This window comes from Nerophis lumbriciformis, linkage group LG11 (genome assembly GCF_033978685.3).
Source record: "Nerophis lumbriciformis linkage group LG11, RoL_Nlum_v2.1, whole genome shotgun sequence".
NCBI classification, from domain to species: domain Eukaryota; kingdom Metazoa; phylum Chordata; class Actinopteri; order Syngnathiformes; family Syngnathidae; genus Nerophis; species Nerophis lumbriciformis.
In genome coordinates this window covers 15,551,332-15,573,210 of record NC_084558.2, presented here as the reverse complement: position 1 = coordinate 15,573,210, position 21,879 = coordinate 15,551,332, and the positions used below count along the sequence as shown (strand labels likewise).

The 21,879-nt window shown below is 37.9% G+C and overlaps 1 protein-coding gene across 1 annotated transcript in view; it reads right to left on the bottom strand.

Moving 5' to 3' along the window:
* Window positions 1-21,879, bottom strand: part of cacna1g (calcium channel, voltage-dependent, T type, alpha 1G subunit) — a 329,783-nt gene that overhangs the window by 299,545 nt on the left and 8,359 nt on the right. The window contains exon 2 of the mRNA XM_061967247.2: window positions 609-742. Within this exon, the coding sequence (XP_061823231.2) occupies window positions 609-742 (134 nt within the window). The remainder of the gene's footprint in view (window positions 1-608; window positions 743-21,879) is intronic.

Sequence of the window (21,879 nt, the reverse complement as noted above, 5' to 3'; positions counted from 1 at the left end):
ATGCCGTGTCTTCAAGTGATAGGAAATATTTGACAAGTTCCAGTCGCTTGCAATGACTTGTTGGTGGCATGTTTTGCAGATGATCCCACTGTAGTTTGTTTAGTCAATATGACTTATCTAATCAAAACAAAGAAATGTATTTTCCCTCTTTATGGCACCAATTATTCTTACGGTTTTGATGACTTAGCTTCTATTGTGATCTCTGTCTATAGAATGTTGTTGACATCCATACTCCTACAAGATTTTTTCGTAGAGTTATTTCAAGTGGTGTAAAAATGCTACTGCATAGTAGCATTGTTGCTGCATTTATCTTAAAAATTCCCCCGGACGTAAAATTAATATATCCATTCATCCATAATAGATAATCATACCGTTCGATAGACATTTCTATGTCTTTATACATCGTATTATCCCACTGTCTACAACACACTACACTACTAAATTACAGTAAAACGAGTAAAAGTAATTTGGTACATTTCACCTTTGTTTGTTAGTGCACTTAAATTTCCGTTTAAGAAGCAAAAAAACTGTTCTCATCATATCTTTGCACAGCCGGATTCAGGCTGCTCGATTCAATTACTACAATGAGAGCAATGCTTGTGACTTACCCAGCCAACACGATAAAGAAATCCAATCGGTTCCATGTGTCTCCAAGGTAACATTTCTTGCCAAAAATCCCCAGAGCCACCATCTTGATCACCATCTCAATGGCAAAAAATGCAAAGATAAAGTCATCAAAATCCTGCAAACGCAAACAAACACAAAACAGCACAATTAGCCAAGAAAGAACAACAAGAATGATGAGCAAAGAATGCATAGGATGGTGCAAAAGGTATTGACAAACCATGAGACATACATGGTCATCGACAACCATAATATACTGTATCCCATCAGACAGTGTATGGAATTTCTTATGCATCCCATTAGGCAAGAGGATGAAACCACAGTGACTGTCACGCTAATGAGTTAGAAGGTAAATTCAAGTTTCATTTTATGTTCTGCACACAGACAACTATAAACTCAGTGTGCCTCATCCGGATGCAATTAATGCATATCTCAATAAAACTGTTAGGCCGTAACGCAATTAGACATTATTGTTGGCTACCATCATGAATGAGGGATAGAAAAATATTGACTTGATTTGTTATGCTATCATTAATATCAATTACAGAGTTATTGGGGTTTGTAGAACAGTACATATTAGAAAATGCCACGGGCAGCCAGCCACGCATTGCTAACTGAGATATCCCAGTTATTGAATCAATAAATATTGTCACCACATTCACATTTATAAACACTACAGGTCAGAGTTAATGCTGGAAAATTGTGTTACTGTAGTACTGCAATAGCACAATATTTGTCAACAAACAGGTAGCAGGAAGTATGTTTTATTTCACACAAACAATACTGTTAAGGTATCTCAACAGGTTAGTACTATTTTTTGGCCCAACCAAAAGCAGAAAGTAAGTGTGGCAAAATATTGATATGGCAAAATGTCCCGATATTCATCCTTAGTATTACAAACCCCGTTTCCATATGAGTTGGGAAATTGTGTTAGATGTAAATATAAACGGAATACAATGATTTGCAAATCAATTTCAACCCATATTCAATTGAATGCACTACAAAGACAATATATTTGATGTTCAAACTCAAACTTGTTTTTTTTTTTGCAAATAATAATTAACTTAGAATTTCATGGCTGCAACACGTGCCAAAGTAGTTGGGAAAGGGCATGTTCACCACTGTGTTACATGGCCTTTCCTTTTAACAACACTCAGTAAACGTTTGGGAACTGAGGAGACACATTTTTTAAACTTTTCCGTTGTGGTATTTTAGGCTTCAAAATGCGCCACACATTTTCAATGGGAGACAGGTCTAGACTACAGGCAGGCCAGTCTAGTACCCGCACTCTTTTACTATGAAGCCACGTTGATGTAACATGTGGCTTGGCATTGTCTTGCTGAAATAAGCAGGGGCGACCATGGTAACGTTGCTTGGATGGCAACATATGTGGTCCAAAACATGTATGTACCTTTCAGCATTAATGGTGCCTTCACAGATGTGTAAGTTACCCATGTCTTGGGCACTAATACACCCCCATACCATCACAGATGCTGGCTTTTCAACTTTGCACGTATAACAATCCGGATGGTTCTTTTCCTCTTTGGTCCGGAGGACACGACGTCCACAGTTTCCAAAAACAATTTGAAATGTGGACTCGTCAGACCACAGAACACTTTTCTACTTTGTATCAGTCCATCTTAGATGAGCTCAGGCCCAGCAAAGCCGACGGCGTTTCTGGGTGTTGTTGATAAACGGTTTTCGCCTTGCATAGGAGAGTTTTAACTTGCACTTACAGATGTAGCGACCAACTGTAGTTACTGACAGTGGGTTTCTGAAGTGTTCCTGAGCCCATGTGGTGATATCCTTTACACACTGATGTCGCTTATTGATGCAGTACAGCCTGAGGGATCGAAGGTCACGGGCTTAGGTGCTTACGTGCAGTGATTTCTCCAGATTCTCTGAACCCTAAGAAGAAGAATTTATAGCACAAAGAACTACAGAGGCAGAAATTAAGTACAAAAAGTATAAAAACAAGTTAACATACATACTACGATTATGTAGAAAAGAATATTACAGTGAATTATTGGACAAGAACAAAACTAATATGAGAGCAACATGGGGCATCCTCAATAGCATTATTAAAAATGGCACTAAAAGGGACTACCCCTCAATACTTCTTAGACGGAAAAAAAAAAAAAAGACAACATAAAGGAAGTAGTTGAAAGCTTCAATAATTATTTTGTAAATATTGGACCAAAATTGGAAGAAAGGATTCCAGACCCAGTTTCAATTGAGGACTATAATGATACCATAGAGCGAAATCCCAACTCCATGTTCCTCAGTAATGTGACACAGGAGGAAATAGTTACAATCGTGAAAAAATGTAAATCCAAGACTTCAACTGATTGTAATGAAATTGATATGGAAACGATAAAAAAGGTTATTGAAGAGATCTCAGGACCATTAATGTATATTAGTAACCTATCATTTCAAACAGGTACATTTCCAAACAAAATGAAAATAGCTAAAGTTGCACCAATTTACAAGACTGGCGACAAACATCAATTTACAAACTATAGACCTGTTTCCTTACTTCCACAATTTTCTAAAATCATTGAAAAACTGTTCAATAACAGATGAGAGAGTTTCATAAATAAAAATAGAATACTCGAAGAAAATCAATATGGATACAGAGCTAATGTTTCAACTTCGATGGCTTTAATTGAAATTACAGAAGAAATTACCAATGCTATAGATAATAGAAAATGTGCGGCAGCAGTTTTTATGGATCTAACTAAAGCATTTGACACAATAAATCACAATATTTTAATCAAAAAACTAGAACGATATGGCATCAGAGGGTTAGTCTTAAACTGGATAAGAAGTTATCTAATGAACAGGAAACAATACGTGAAGGTAGGCGAACACACCTCTACAACGCTAAATATATCCTGTGGTGTACCTCAGGGATCAATACTAGGACCTAAATTATTCAATCTATATATAAATGACATTTGTAAAGTTACAAAAGATTTAAAGTTAGTATTATTTGCGGATGATACAACAGCGTTTTGTTCAGGAGAGAACACACAGAAGACACTACAAATAATAACAGAAGAAATTAACAAATTAAAAAGATGGTTTGACAAAAACAGACTATCGTTGAATCTCAGTAAAACTAAAATAATGCTATTTGGTAACAGTAGAAGAGAAAGTCAAACACAAATACAAATAGACGGAATAGAAATTGAAAGAGTAAATGAAACCAAATTTCTAGGTATAATGATTGATGATAAATTGAACTGGAAATCTCACGTAAAAAATATACAACATAAAGTAGCAAGAAACACGTCAATAATGAATAAAGCAAAACATGTTCTAGACAAAAAATCACTTCATATTCTCTACTGCTCACTAGTGTTACCATATCTGAGTTATTGTGCAGAAATATGGGGAAATAATTACAAAAGTACACTTCATTCATTAACGGTGTTACAAAAAAGATCAGTTAGAATAATACATAATGTTGGATATAGAGAACACACAAATCCTTTATTTATTGAATCAAAGATTCTGAAATTCTACGACATAGTGAATTTGCAAACAGCTAAAATTATACACAAAGCAAACTATAACCTGCTACCCAAGAATATACAACAATTCTTCTCAAAAAAAGAGGAGAAATATAATCTTAGGGAGAAATATAATTTAAAACATTTGTATGCACGTACAACACTTAAGACCTTCAGTATATCAGTATGTGGAATTAAATTATGGAATGGATTAAGCAAAGCAATCAAACAATGTACTAATATGATCCACTTCAAGAAACTCTTCAAACTTAAAGTGTTTACAAAGTACAAAGAAGAAGAACCATGATAAACATTCTGAATTTATTTAACTCATCCATTCTTTCATTCTTTCACTCACAAAATAATCTTACTTATCTCAACATATGAAATGTAACTTCACCAATTATTATTTATTTACTTATTTTATTGTGATTACTTATGGAGTATATTGTGAATAAATTGAGAACAGGAAGTGAACAAAAGTTTTAGCAACTGTTATGTAAAAGAAACGGGGTAGGATTAAATAAGCTCTGCTTCTTCCTACTCCTTTTCGAACATGTTGAAAAGAGAAACTGGAGATTGTGATGTATCATGTTGTATACTTGCATGTTCGAAATAAACTCAAACTCAAACTCAACCCTTTGATGATATTACGGACCGTAGATGGTGGAATCCCTAAATTCCTTGCAATAGCTGGTTGAGAAAGTTTTTTCTTAAACTGTTCAACAATTTGCTCACGCATTTGTTGACAAAGTGGTGACCCTCGCCCCATCCTTGTTTGTGAATGACTGAGCATTTCATGGAATCTACTTTTATACCCAAACATGGCACCCACCTGTTCCCAATTTGCCTGTTCACCTGTGGGATGTTCCAAATAAGTGTTTGATGAGCATTCCTCAACTTTCTCAGTATTTATTGCCACCTTTCCCAAATTATTTTGCACGTGTTGCTGGCATCAAATTCTAAAGTTAATGATTATTTGCAAGAAAAAAAAATGTTTATCAGTTTGAACATCAAATATGTTGTCTTTGTAGCATATGCAACTGAATATGGGTTGAAAAATGATTTGCAAATCATTGTATTCTGTTTATATTTACATCTAACACAATTTCCCAACTCATATGGAAAAGGGGTTTGTATACTATACATACACTACTACTAAAGAACTACTAAAAGAACAAGGACATTGGATCAAATTGCTATGGTATGAAAAGGGGTAGGATTAAACAATATCTGCTTCTTCCTACTCCTTTTCGGACGTGCTGTAATGAAACAACTGGAAATGTGTGATGAATTACATTGTATCGTATGCATGTTCGAAATAAACTGAAACTGAACTGAACTGAACTACTGATATGGATCTGTTTTTTTTTAGCAGCTATAAACTTCTCCTATCGTTCCTCCTGAGTGAATCGAGTCAAATTTTTATGCGTTTAGGGGCGCTTCTCGTGCAGAGTGGCTGAGTAATGGCCCACAGTCACAAAAGAAACACAAAATTAAATGGCATGAATATGGCAGACTTGAGCAGTGAAGTGAAATTGACGCATCTGCATCGTTTGAATTTAAATTTGTGAATGTAACAAAGCTAGATAAAAACTTAGCAGTATGTAAGTTGTTATGTTTCTCCCCTATGAAGACATGGATGTATCGTAGGTTATGACAAACAATGTATTGAAAAGTATCTCCGTAATGAAATTATATCATTGTCTGAGCCACGTATTGTTTCATAAGGTACCCTGAGATTTCCAGGTCTATTTGAAACAACTAAAAATTAAAATAAATGACTACAACAATAAGAGCACTGTTGCAGATGACAATGTGCAGTCCATTTGAAACAATCTGATAGAATGCTTAGAGAAATATTGCTCAATATGACCTTTGAACCCAGCTTTAAAACCAAATCAAATCAAATCAAATCAAATCAAGGTCCGTGCTTTGGCAGAGAAATATTCCAAATATTAAAATTCTGACTGATAGGCTTTACCGTTGACCTTTGCAGCCTAGGTCAAGATGTGCTGGATACCTTTAAAAATCAATAAAGTTAGTGCTGTTATCATCCAATCTGATGCAGACATGTTACTATGTTTCAAGTGGCTTATTGTCAAGGCAAATTTTCAAGATCATAAAACAATTACTCACATTAAGTGAAAAATAAAACAATGATCAAAAACAAGTACAAGAATGAGGTCTCAATAAAAAATAAGGAAAAAATACATATTTGCATACAATGCATACATTAGATGCAAAACTAATGATTAGAAGGCAAGAGAATGTAGTCCAAAGTCAAAAAAATTATGAGAACATTCTGGAAGCGGTTCAAGGCACAGGACACCCACAGATAAATGAGTCATCCAAACATGAACAGAGAAATGTATAAATATATACAAATCTGTTAAGTTTGGAACAAAGCTAGCCTCGTATTGCTTGCGACTTGGCTGTCAAGTCAAATGTAGAGGTTCACACAGGAAAGGGCTAATTTCCCATCACTGGAATAGAAATCTTAACCTCTAGCAGCCACCAAAAATATTATGTAAGCGGAAATAAATGTAAATACAAAAAAGTGTGATAGAGAAAGTGGGACCCAAAAAGAAAGGAAGAATACTTGGACAATTTGGAGCCATTCGGATGTTTGGCAATGGGGGGAGGAACCAATGCAGTGATTATGCCACATGTCTGAGTTATGTAACCTTGCATGTGTTTGGGCAAATATGCCGTCCTCTAACCATCCTACAGCGAGGCATACATTAGTCAAGGAATCCAGACTTTAGGTGCCGTGCTTGCTCTGGCACAGCACAGATTGCAGCGTGTGAACGCACACTTAATTAGTTAGCAGTGTTAGCACAAACTTCCTGACTGCCTTCTAGGAAGAGAAGCTACCAGTGGAACACCAGATGAACCCAACATCCTCGCTCTAATGTACATTTTTGGAATATTGCCAAAGGAGAAATGAGAGTTTTGCATTATGGTCTGACAAAATTACATAGTTAATTAGACTATATCGTTCAGCCCTTTCCCAGAGTAGGCAAGCCTTGCAAAATTGGATGTCATTTGGTGTGACAGTCAAGTGTGAAATAGGCCAACAAATGAATGCGCAGAACAAAAAAAATTGGAAAGATGGAACATGCAAAAGCAGTTTGTTATATCACAGTGCCATACTACTGTGCAATAGTGGCTTACGAAAACACTTTTGCATTTTAGGGCAACTTGTAAGATCGTGTTTAGTATTCTGCAGTGCTGCACTGCTCATGGTGTCAATCTTTATTTTACTACATTTGCCATCAAGTGATCATTCTCAATGAAATAAAAACATGTTGGCAGTGTTTTAAAGTGTTTTATTGTGTCAGAGCGGGTATCACAGGCCCATCCTTCCATATTTGTTCCAAACAAACCTTTGTTAGTGCTGCCAAAAATGGAACCCCCGCCACTCTATCATCCAGTGTGCCACAGCAACCCTGTTAAATCTCACCAGACACTTGCAGTTCATAACACCTGTGAAAGCTTCATGGCCTGAACTTTGGCAATGGTACAAACTATTAAGTGAAGTGTCAAAATGAAAAGTGTCCTAGGAAGGTGTGGGTCACCATGAACACGAGCAGAACAACTTCAGTGCACCTTGGCATTGGTTCAACAAGTCTCTCTCTGGAATGATCAATACAAACCACCCAAAAGCCATCTGCTTCAGTTTTAGATTGTCATGTTTTAAAAGCATGTTTTTATTTTTGTTTTTTGTTTTTTAACCACAAAATCCATTTTTCACTCGTGTGTCAACGTAAACTAGGATCAATCCATAAAACTAGAAGGCAGACCAAAAAAAGGGAACAAAGCTACACGAGTGCTGCCGGTACTTGGGAGCTGTTGTTCATTAGGAAAATCCCAACATGCACTGTAAACAGACTATGAAGCACTTCCCTTCAGAAACTGGGCCGCATGGCAGTTTTACAACATGATAATGACCACAAACACACTTCCAAAATTACAATTGCCTTGCTAAGAAAGCGACAATGTTTTATCACTTTGACACAATGGACCTCAACTACTATTGATTTGTGTGTACTAGAAACCTGCAAACTTGATAGTGCACGTAAAGCTGATCTAACAATATAAGGATTGTGTCTCTTAAATGAGCAAAATAGCAATCAATCCATTTAACGTGTCTCCCTTCCCGTATATGCAGAATATATGCTGATTGTTACTACGCCCACAATAGTAGGAGGAGGAGATGCAAATAAAACCATTTAGCACACGAAATGTGATTTAGCAAGCCTGAAATTATTTTGCGTCTATATTTAGCAAGCTTAAAAAACTCGCAGTTATGCGTAAGTGCTTATGGTTAGAAGAAGGCAATCATATTTCTGTCAAAAATAAAATATTGAACATATCATCTGTCCAGCAATTCCATCTTTGAGCAGATGAATGATGACTTATTAACTGATTTGGAGACAGCAGACACCAAAACAATGGTCTCTGCCGGCAAAGTTTTTAATGGCGTTTGTTTTTCAGATAGGAGATATATTACTAACATAATACCTATATTAAACAACATATTTCAACATGCATTTGTTTGCAATTGGATCATTCCAAATGCAGCGGTTATTGCCAGTGTTGTGCCAAAAACCTCTGGCCGGCTCCCAGAGCACACTTTTGACATGCTAAAAATACCGTAGTCTTGTCTAGATTGCACTTCTATATTGCAAAAAAAGTGGCACAGATTAGGGTTGTGGGCTGCATGCTCAAAAACATAGTCAAAACGCCACACATGATGCCAGATATGCAAGAAATGACAGTATAGCACACTTCTTGGCCCTGTACCCTCTAGTATTTACATGCGACATCATACGCAAATACGGTGTTAGCTTTCACTGTTATGCTGATGACACCCAACTCTACATGCCCCTAAAGCTGACCAACACGCCGGATTGTAGTCAGCTGGAGGCGTGTCTTAATGAAATTAAACAATGGATGTCCGCTAACTTCTTGCAACTCAACGCCAAGAACACGGAAATGCTGATTATCGGTCCTGCTAGACACCGACATTTATTTAATAATACCACCTTAACATTTGACAACCAAACAATTACACAAGGCGACTCGGTAAAGAATCTGGGTATTATCTTCGACCCAACTCTCTCGTTTGAGTCACACATTAAGAGTGTTACTAAAACGGCCTTCTTTAATCTCCGTAATATCGCTAAAATGTGTTCTTTTTTATCCATTAGCGATGCTGAGATCATTACTCATGCGTTCGTTACGTCTCGTCTCGATTACTGTAACGTATTATTTTCGGGTCTCCCTATGTCTAGCATTAAAAGATTACAGTTGGTACAAAATGCGGCTGCTAGACTTTTGACAAGAACAAGAAAGTTTGATCATATTACGCCTATACTGGCTCACCTGAATTGGCTTCCTGTGCACTTAAGATGTAACTTTAAGGTTTTACTACTTGCGTATAAAATACTACACGGTCTAGCTCCAGCCTATCTTGCCGATTGTATTGTACCATATGTCCCGACAAGAAATCTGAGTTCAAAGAACTCTGGCTTATTAGTGATTCCCAGAGCCCAAAAAAAGTCTGCGGGCTATAGAGCGTTTTCTATTCGGGCTCCAGTACTATGGAATGCCCTCCCGGTAACAGTTAGAGATGCTACTTCAGTAGAAGCATTTAAGTCCCATCTTAAAACTTATTTGTATACTCTAGCCTTTAAATAGCCCTCCTTTTTTAGACCAGTTGATCTGCCGTTTATTTTCCTTTCTCCTCTGCTCCCCCCTATCCCTTGTGGAGGGGGAGACGCACAGGTCCGGTGGCCATGGATGAAGTGCTGGCTGTCCAGAGTCGGGACTCGGGGTGGACCGCTCGCCTGTACATCTGTTGGGAACATCTCTGCGCTGCTGACCCGTCTCCGCTCGGGATGGTCTCCTGCTGGCCCCACTATGGTCTGGACTCTTACTATTATGTTGGATCCACTATGGACTGGACTCTCACAATATTATGTCAGACCCACTCGACATCCATTGCATTCGGTCTCCCCTAGGGGGGGGGGGGTTATCCACATATGCGGTCCTCTCCAAGGTTTCTCATAGTCATTCACATCGACATCCCACTGGGGTGAGTTTTTCCTTGCCCTAATGTGGACTCTGTACCGAGGATGTCGTTGTGGCTTGTGCAGCCCTTTGAGACACTTGCGATTTAGGGCTATATACAGTAAATAAACATTGATTGATTGATTGATTGAAAAAAATCATAATTTCAATAGGGCGTTCTGCACCACTTTTGCACTTTGCGCGCAGTCTTAGTATGTCACTCGCAACAACCCCACTAATAGTACACACACTTTTATAATTTGCGCACACTATTTAGCACTTGTTTTTTGACATCTTAGTAGATCAGGCCCAAAGTGTTCACTGTGAGGTGTTCTCACTTGTATAGCCAGTCTTTTAGACAATAATGCTTGTCTGTTGAGTATACTGGTTTTCAAGCTGTACACAGACTACTCCGAATTTGACTGTTTGCACGTTGCGTTGTCCTTGAGGAGATACAACAAAACAGTTGATGTGATGTGACGGGTGTACGCACTTTAGTGAGATATTATACGTTATTGAAATATACAACAAGTATAAAGGAAACTCCCAGGGGGGTTTTGGTGTGCTCATGGAGCTCCATAGAAGTAGCATTGTCACACTGGCTATGTAATTAGCCACAATAAATGTTGTGGAAAACAAAAACTGCATACATTTTGCATGAAGGCGAAATTATGATCAATTTGAGAGGCAGAAAAGACAACTAGAGCAGATAAAATATTTGAATGTGTTTGATCGCCCTAACCAAAACAATCTTAATCTGCAATTCAGCTCCCTGTGCAATGGTCCTGACAAGGCCATGCGGAAAACACCTCAGCGAGATCATTGCAGCAATGGGCCACTGATGTTCCCCCTTCTTCAAAGACACCTGGGATATTGATTCTGTTCCAGGACGCCAAGCAGAGCAACCTCCAGGCTTATAGACAAAATGCGCACCCATGGACACATGTACGCACACATCCAACCCCAAAACCCGCCTTTGCCGCTTCTACCCTCCTGCGGTATGCAGCTTTGGACCGGATGCCCCATCTCCTCACCCCCTGTCGCAAGTTTAGAGTTTTTGTGTGCCGTAACATGTTCATGTGTGCTACTGTTGCTCAAGGTTTTTTGCTGGTCTCAAACTGAGCCCACCATATGAGCTTAGTTTGGCATCTGCTTTTGTTCTCCTCCTCCTCCTACCCGCATATTGACCTTTTTCCTACCTTTTTATGGTGCGCCACCCATCAGTTTTCCTGTTCTGTCTACTCTGTTTAATCAATGTCTGTTCCTAGACTGTACTGAAAATGAAATTTTGTTGCATTTACAATGAAGTTCCATTCCATGTTGGGGACATGTGCATATTAATTTAGTGGTATTTTAGTAGCCTGCTCAGTGGCCTTGTGGTTAGAGTGTCCGCCCTGAGATCGGAAGGTTGTGCGATCAAACCTCGGCCGAGTCATACTAAAGACTGTAAAAATAGGACCCATTACCTCCCTGCTTGGCACTCAGCATTAAGGGTTGGAATTGGGGGTTAAATCACCAAAATAATTCTCGAGCGAAGCCACCGCTGCTGCTCACTGCTCCCCTCACCTCCCAGGGGGTGGAACAAGGGGATGGGTCAAATGCAGAGGGTAATTTCACCACACCTAGTGTGTGTGTGGGACTATCAGTGGTACTTTAACTTTAACTTTTTCATACACAAATTAACACAGCCAATTATGTGCGAGCTGTGTTGATCTTTTTTTTATGACAGAAAGCTTGACACAAGTTTCCCTTTACCCAACAAAAATTACTTATTTTTTCTTTTGCCGTTTCTGTGGGTGACAAAAGAATGGAATGTTTCATGCTTTGTGTCACCCTTCATCTGCTCTCTTTTGCCTTTGTGTGAATGGAATTCATACTTGCCAACCTTGAGACCTCCGATTTCAGGAGGTGGGGGGTGGGAGGTGGGGGGGCGTGGTCGGGGGTGGGGCTGGGTTAAGAGGGGAGGAGTATATTTACAGCTAGAATTCACCAAGTCAGGTATTTCATATATATATATATATATATATATATATATATATATATATATATATATATATATATATATATATATATATATATGTAAATATATACATATATATATATATATATATATATTTTTTTTTTTATTTTTTTTTATTTTATATATATATATATATATATATATATATACATATATACATATATATATATATATATATATATATATATATATATATATATATATATATATATATATATATATATAAGAAATACTTGACTTTCAGTGAATTCTAGCTATATATATATATTTATTTTATATATATATATATATATATATATATATATATATATATATATATATATATATATATATATATATATATATATATATATATATATATATATATATAAGAAATACTTGAACTTCAGTGTCCATTTATTTACACATATACACACACATAACACTCATCTACTCATTGTTGAGTTAAGGGTTGAATTGTCCATCCTTGTTCTATTCTCTGTCACTATTTTTCTAACCATGCTGAACACCCTTTCTGATGATGCATTGCTGTGTGGCACGCACAAAAGTGCTTTCATCAAATGCACTAGAGTCTGGAATCTTCCATCTCTCCCTAGCATGGCCCAAAACCGGTCAATCTTTGAAGATCTTCACTGCCAAGCACTTAGTAGTCCAGTGCTTCTTCCCGTAGGCTATCTAGGTCCAATCGCAGCTGCGGCTTGGAACTTACAAGCGTATTTCTTCATCTTACTGGTCGTCGGCGTCGCCATGGCTGTATCTTCCTCGTTCTTCGGCTTTGTCTCCTTGTTGTGTGGGCAGTTGTTCACTGCACTCTCTAAAAGCCCCAGTTGTTATTGTCACATAGGCATGTACAGTAGATGGCAGTATTGTCCTGTTTAAGAGTGTCACAACATTGCTGTTTACGGCAGACGAACTGCTTTACGGTAGATGAAAACGTGACTGCTGTTGTTGTGTGTTGTTACCGCGCTGGGAGGACATTAATGAAACTGCCTAACAATAAACCCACATAAGAAACCAAGAACTCGCCCTCGATCATTCTACAGTTATAACGTGATTGGGCAGGCACGCTGTTTATATTGTGGGAAAGCGGACTCGGGTCCGCATGGAGCTGGAGGGGGCGTGGCCTCTGAATTTCGGGAGATTTTCGGGAGAATAATTGTCCCGGGAGGTTTTCGGGAGAGGCGCTGAATTTTGGGAGTCTCCCGGTTGGCAAGTATGATGGAATTCCTTCTCCTTAAACTTTATTATCGCTGTATTTTTTTTTTATCTTCCTCCAATCATTTCTGTCGGTAATAAAAATAAATGTATGTGTATGTTGTCATATTAATGGGGCAAATCAATTTCTTAGCATCATCTCAGAGCACATTTATAGTATATCAGTGCATACTTCCGTTAATTCTTTACCCCGTGTGCAAATCCCCTCGCCTCATAATGACATCCCCAGGGTGTGTGTATTCCCTGAGAGTAAGTGTACGCACACACGTGTTCACCAGGCAGCAGGCTGCACTGTGTTATCAACGCGTCAAGCCAGTGCTAGCATTAGACGCCCTCTCGTCACCTCTTGAATGCAGCCTTTAAGTCGAAAGTGTGCTGAGTCGCTAATGCTGAGAGCACTTAATGCACACTCGGTGTGTGTCAAAGAGGCTATTAAATACAGTGTGGCAGCCAAGATTTGGAGTGCCAGAACAACATCTGTGGATCTAAAACACCTCTCGCACATGATTCAAATACTACAGAAGGATTCTGTACATAACATGTGCTACCCCGGCTCAATTTGCCCGATGAGGGAAGAAAGTGCACACAGAAGCAAGAAACAACTAAAGAAAAAAAAAAAATGGCCTAGAGCGGCACGGGAAAAATACAACCAGCTACTGTTCGCTGACCCCTCTACCGACCTCTCTGGGGGGGATAAGCAGGAATTTACTTCCGAAAATAATGTCCCCGTGTTCTTTTCTGCTTGCATAGAAAGATGAATCATCATTTCAGTCATCAAGATCAAACAAAAAAGGTATAGTCAAAGATATTGTTACACATTGAAACCCACTTAAGTAGGCTTTGCTTGAGTTGCAAACACTCATATATCAAACAACTCGTCAAGTGTCGATCGACCATGTTACTATTGATATTATAATAAATTGGTCGCTTAAGCCGACATTGACATACTTGGTACCAAAGGGGTTATTTCTATGAACATTATTCAGTATGTATCGACATGGGGAGCATAGTAACTCTCTAGTTAAACAACATTAAAACCTACACCATTAACCTGGATTTTACACATTTATCTAATTCATTTTAAATTGTTAACCACTAGATAAAAAGCTTAGCGCATTTACAAAAGCTATACTGTCATTGTTGTCTAAACATATAATGAAATTACTGCAGTAGCTCTAATAAAAGTACACATATTGTAACGGTGGCAGAATGACGATGAGGCAGATATACTATTTAGCTAAGCTTACAACTATTTTTTCTCTCTTGTAATGGCAAACTAACAGGCAAACGCCACTGCCTCCTATCACCATGACAAGCCGCAGTCTAGGGCTGGGCGATATATCGATATACTCAATATATCGTGGGTTTGTCTCTGTGCAATATAGAAAATGACTATATTGTGATATTCGAGTATACGTTCTCACGCAGTTGCTTTTAGCTGCGGGGCATTAAACTGCATGCGTTTCTCACTCTTTCCTGTCTCTCCTTCTCACAGAGACTTTAAAACAAACGCACCTTCTTACATACGTCACATACTGTCACGTGTGCAACGTCACACGCTCCCAGACAGGTAGCGACATGGTAACGTTAGCTGTGATGCTAACAGCTAACGGTGTGGTTTGAGTGGTAATACGAGAGAAAGAAGGTGCAAATCTGGTAACAAATGGAGGAATAATTAATTCCCAAGAAAAACAGCACGGGGTCCATCGTCTGACGGTGGTTTGGCTTCAAGTGGGAATATGTCTTTACATGTCAACATGTCCGTTCGGTGCCACACCAACTAAATGCCGAAGCAACTATTTCCACATCAACACCGTAGGACATATACTATTTGATATGCAGCTCATTTTTATGTGACACGTATTGAAATATCTTGTGTGACATCATGCACAAAAGTGCACTTATAGCTTGTTTTAAAATGTCTCTGACAATCTTGCAATTTCTGTTTTGGAAATGACATGAATGTTTGTGCCACTGCTTATTAACTGTTTAATAAATAAAGTTTTGCTAAATTGACTTAGTTGTGATTTCCCTCTCTGCATGAAAGTTTAAAATGAGCATATATTAATGCTGTATGAACAAGAATGTTTTAATGTAGACACATAGAATCATCATACTGCTGTGATTATATGTATCAAGTGCTCATTCAAGGCTAAGGCAAAATATCGAGATATATATATCGTGTATCGCGATATGGCCTAAAAATATCGAGATATTAAAAATACCGCAGTCTCGCTTTTATGGCAAACATGTCTACCCAAACTTTGATGTTCCACCAAATGTGCTTCTGATAAACACACATTGTCTCATAGCTACTTTTTTTCTGGGCTTACTGTAACTTTTTCAGGAAGGTTTTTTTCAGTGGCCAGATTTTGTTATTTGGTCCGGTCTTTGTGTGGAAAATGTTACTGTGGAGTAAAATAACCACAACACAATTACAGTAGGAAGTAAATTAAGCAACGTCAGCATAATTGAAGGAGAATGTAACAACAATATGAAACAGTTTTCGGGCAACTGATAACATCAGTGGCCCATTGCTGTACTGAAACATATAAAAACAACATTGTTTTCCTAAAAATGTATTAAGGCAACTGTAGATGCTGAGCTGAAATGTTAGAGTCAGAAATAACGTACATTCTAATAATGCATCACAACATATACTACCCATACTGTAATGACTGTTAAGAGAAATAAAAAAAATATGTAATAAGCCTACTTTATTTTTTCTGTATTGGAGCCTCGATAGAAAAGTTTTGTTTACTTCTGACATTTAGTAACAATGCATAAAAAAGACAACAAACGCTCACTAATCATATGGTACAGTAAAGGCAGGTCTCAAACATAATACTCATATCTGATTTACACCAGTTTCAACTGTGAAACTATAAAGTTGTATTTTTTTATTTCAGAATTGTGTCAACATTTGAATTAAATACTGGAAAAACTATTTCATTAAATCATTTTGTAAATGAAAAAATATCCAAACGACGTTGGTCACTGTGGCACTACAGTAGTAAGTGTCTTCTAGCTAGAGCAGTGGTTCTTAACCTGGGTTCGATCGGACCCTAGGGGTTCGGTAAGTCGGCCTCAGGGGTTCAGCGGAGCCTCCGCCGCTTAGATCAAGACACACCCGACTCATCTTGTAAATAAAAACTTCCACCTATCGGCGTATTATGGATACCCCCAAACAATGTTCCCTCTAATTTTCCATCTGATTTGCAGGTGTGTAATTTGTTGCGAGTTCATGCACTGTGTTGGTTTTGTTCTTTGAACAAGGTGATGTTCATGCACGGTTCATTTTGTGCACCAGTAAAAAAAACATAACTTTGTCTTGAATTAAAAAAAAAAAACATTTTATTTTTCACTAAAGAAGGGTTCGGTGAATGCGCATATGAAACTGGTGGGGTTCGGTACCTCCAACAAGGTTAAGAACCACTGAGCTAGAGCCTAGGAAAATTATTCACTCATTGTGTCACCTCAATTCAAATCAAATAAGTTGGCAAACCCAAACCATTTGTACATTTTATCAGTGACATGCAGTGACCTTCACACCATGTGAGGCATTGATGCCTTGGGATTTTACAGCCATATCACTGTTAATAAAAGTTGCTCATTAAGAAAATACCAAGAAAGGACTAAATAACATTCATAAAAATGTTTTTAATACTTATTGGTCTCATGTATTTGCTTTGATAAAATAACAAAATAAATAGAATATGTCTTACCTTCTTCTCTATTTGTATCTAAGTACATGCACTATCCTGCGTGAAAACATATTATCTTCTTATAATCACCTCTGTTTTGTCTAAAAGGCAATATTTGATCTTGGATATATAACGCTTCGTATTGGCAGCCATATTTATTCATTCTTTATTCAACCTTCTTGAATTGGACAAAAAAATACAAAAACAAAAAAACGCTGGCTTTTTCACTGATAAGACACAGTAGCAACATGCATCTGCTAGCTCATTGTCGCCCCCACTTCTCAAGTGGCAAGTCAGAGTACTACAAGAGGCACTCAAATACAGTGCTGACAGCTGTAATTATAGTCATATTATCAAGGATAATATTGTCACACTTATATTAAAAACATTTGACTGGCTATAAGGTCTACAGCAGGGCTATTTAACTCGCAGCTCGGGGACCAAATCCGGCCCGGAATGACAACATACCGTCCCTTAATCAGTCCAAAACTTGTGAGACAAACATTTTTGCAGAAAATTCCTAAAACACTAGAGTGGTCATGTTAAAGGAACTTGGACCACTGTAATCACATTGGCACATCCGTGTGTTGACAATTTGACCTTGCGAGCAAACATAGACCACTGGGGTGCAAATGTGTGATTTAAGTCCTTTAAGTCCTCTCCTTTTTGGCTGTTACAATTTTATTTCATAACGTGATGTATGTAACTCAGGTGTTTCTTGTAGCTTGATTATTCAGATGACATTTGTACAACTCATTTACTTATACGAATAGTGTTCCTCAAGGTTCCATTTTAGGTCCTTTTTTTACCCATCGTGTAGGGTATTCAACTGGTGGTCCGCACGTTTAATTCACCTGGAAGGGACTCACATTTTTAAAGCAGATTCCTAAAAAACACTGGAGTGCTGTCATAGAGATGATCGTTGAATATATATATATTTTTTTTTTGCAGAAGGTCTTTAAAAACAACAGAGCATTCCTGTAAGTCTGACAAACCAAATGTCTACTGTAGAGGACGCTGGTTCTCCAGAATGTACAAAATAATACTAGTAGTAAAGGGAAGAGTCCGACCCTACGTAATTAGTTTTCTGGAAATGTGGCCCCTAAAACAATTTAGTTGAATCCCATTCTTCTACAGTCTACAAACTAGAAATTAATGGTGAAAAAATGTATTTTCAAACATTCGTTTGGCGACTTTATGTGACCAGCCAGTAAGCCACGTCCTGAGCCTCTTCAGTTTCCATACCGACAAGAAGGAGAAGCGGCATGAGACCAAGAAGCCTGATTTTAGGTTTATGTGTGAATGTAGTGATTTTTACTCAAGTAAATGTTTTTAAAAAACAATTTTCATCATAAATAAAATTGCTTTTAAAACACAGTTTGATTGACAAATATTTATTTTTTAATTTAATTTAATTTGTTTTATCATGACAAGTGGGGCTCTGCCTCACCTGACCTAACCACCTTACCTAACCACCTGACCTAACAGCCTGACCTAACCACCTGACCTAACCACCTGACCTGATCGCATGTCCCTGCATTTTATCAATATTGGCTGTCAAAGTGTACTAAGATGTCGGATTAGATCCTCGTCCTTCTATTACCCAGGTGAGAGGCATGATATAAGATCTACAATAAAGTTTCACGAACGAAGGAAGCGAGGAAGCACCTTACCACTTGATGATGTAAACATTGGCACAAACGCTATAAACAGTTTGTCTGTGTTAGCGCTTATAATAAATGTATCACTAAAACTCGGTTAATATTCAGGTAACAAAATGTAAATTGTTGGCGGTTTTTGGATGTTTTTTATTGGGTTTTAAGGGCAGAATAGAGGAACTCTCATTGACTCTGTCGTAAGCAAACTTTTATATATGTTTATTTACAAGTTAGAATGCATTAAAAAAAAATACAATACAGTGATCGTCATGACTTTCATAATGATTGTGAAAAATAGGTAAAATTCGCAAAATAATGGCAGTTCCCTTCAAATGGGAACAACTAAACCTTAAAAGTATATCAAACAAACCTCCCCTGCTGGCCCCACTATGGACTGGACTCTCACACTATTAACTAGATCCACTCGACATTCGTTGCACCGGTTGCCCTTGGGAGAGAGGGTCCCCACACCTATCGTCCCCTGCAAGGTTTCTCATTGTATCCCATTGGGTTGAGTTTTTTTCTTGCCGTAATGTGGTAATCTGAGCCAAGGGTGTCGTTGTAGCTTGTGCAGCCATTTGAGACACATGTGATTAAGGGCTATATAAATAAAATTTGATTGATTGATTGATTGATTGATTGATTGATTGATTGATCGATCTAACAAAGTGATCACTGCGAAAGTGTGTGTTATTTGACTCTACTTCCTTGGACATAAATGTGTGACACTTTTCTCGTCGTCTTTAGTAAAATCTTGCACACTGCAAAAACAAAAATCTAAGTAAGATTAAATATCTCTAATAAGGGTGATATTTGCTTCTTTTCTGTCTGATAAGATAATTATTCTCACTAAGCAGATTTGATGTTAGTGTTTTACTTGTTTTAAGGGTTTTGGTCCTAAATGATCTCAGTAAGATATTACAGCTTGTTGCTGAGATTTTATGACCTATATTGAGTTAAACATGCTTGAAACTAGAATATCAAGTGTTGCAAAGCCGTGTCATCAACACTCACAAGTTTAAAACTACTTTTTTAAAGTAATAATTTCTTATTTCAAGCATGAAAAAAAAAAATCATGACTTTGACACAATTGTGTCTCATATTAAAACAGATGACAGCCAAATGGACTTTGCTGTTTTATTTTCAATGAAATAATGGAAAATATGTACTCATATAGTAGTACAGTTGTTATTAGTGAGAATATACTTATTTTAAGGTATTTTTGGGTTCATTGAGGTTAGCTAATTTGACTTGTTTTGGAAAGTCTTGACAAGCCAAATTGTCTTGTTCTATTGGCAGATAATTGTGCTTAGTTCAAATAAAATACCTCAAATGTTTTTATTTTGTAGTCTTGTTTTTGAACACTGACTTTTTGCAGTGCACTCTTCCGCCCTTCTTAAATACCGCTCAAAGAACTCTGAAGAAACGTTTATCCTTTTTGCGATTTGATTTGTTTGTAGAGTCGAAAACAACTGCATTTTTATTAGAGAAAGGCTAAATGGCGCCTAGTACTCACTGAAAACAGACACTGGCTTGACCACCACAAATATTTAATGAGTCGCACTTGAGCCGGTGTGACGTCATTTTGAATCCAAAAAATTGGGACCAGCTTGTTCTACTTAAGTGAATAACAACATCCATCGCCGTTAACACCCACCCGGTCCATAGCTCCATTTCTTCCACCGTAAAGTCTTCCTCGGAAATGTTGTCTTTTTCTGGTGCGATTCTTCTGTAACCTAAGCAACTAGCAGGTAAGATGATGATTAGGGATGTCGGATAACATCGGACTGCCGATATTATCGTCCGATAAATGCTTTAAAATGTAATATCGGAAATTATCGGTATCGGTTTCAAAATTATCGGTATCGGTTTCAAAAAAGTCAAATTTAAGACTTATTAAAACGCCGCTGTGTACACGGACGTAGGAAGAAGTACAGAGCGCCAATAAACCTTGAAGGCACTGCCTTTGCGTGCCGGCCCAGTCACATAATATCTATGGCTTTTCACACGCACACAAGTGAATGAATGCAAGCATACTTGATCAATAGCCATACAGGTCACACTGAGGGTGGCCGTATAAATAACTTTAACACTGTTACAAATATGCGCCACACTGTGAACCCACACTAAACAAGAATGACAAACACATTTCGGGAGAACACCCGCACCGTAACACAACATAAACACAACAGAACAAATACCCAGAACCCCTTGCAGCACTAACTCTTCCAGAACGCTACAATATACACCCCCCAATAGCCCCTACCACCCCCCCACCCCCAAGCCCGCCCACCTCAACCTCCTCATGCTCTCTCAGGAAGAGCATGTCCCAAATTCCAAGCTGCTGTTTTGAGGCATGTTAAAAAAAATAATGCACTTTGTGACTTCAATAATAAATATGGCAGTGCCATGTTGGCATTTTTTTCCATAACTTGAATTGACTTATTTTGGAAAACCTTGTTACATTGTTTAATGCATCCAGCGAGGCATCACAACAAAATTAGGCATAATTATGTGTTAATTCCACGACTGTATATATCTGTATCGGTTGATATCGGTATCAGTAATTAAGAGTTGGACAATATCGGAATATCGGATATCGGCAAAAAAGCCGTTATCGGACATCTCTAATTATGATTTAATGTAATTTAAGGCAAAAAGACAATAGTGGCGTGCCGCAAGTAAAATGTATGTGGAGCACAAGGCAAAAACTTAAATAGCATTCAGAATGGCATAAACTCAGGGAGCAGCATAAAGCCCAAGAAACATTTGGGTACAGCGAAAAATAATCCCGCAAGGACTGACGTGGTGAGACAGGTATATAAGGGTGCGTGATTAGTGATTGCAGCAGGTGAAGACACGAATCAACACAACAAAAACAGGTGTGTGAGCTCAGGCACTACTAGTAACAAGAACATGGACAAAGGAGGACTAGGAATGCTGGCAACACATAAACACTAAACTCAGGAGAACAACAACAAAACCAACACAAGACATAACCAGGAGAGACATTACAGTAAGTACCGATTGAAACACAGTTAGAAAGTATATTTAGTCATTTGCAA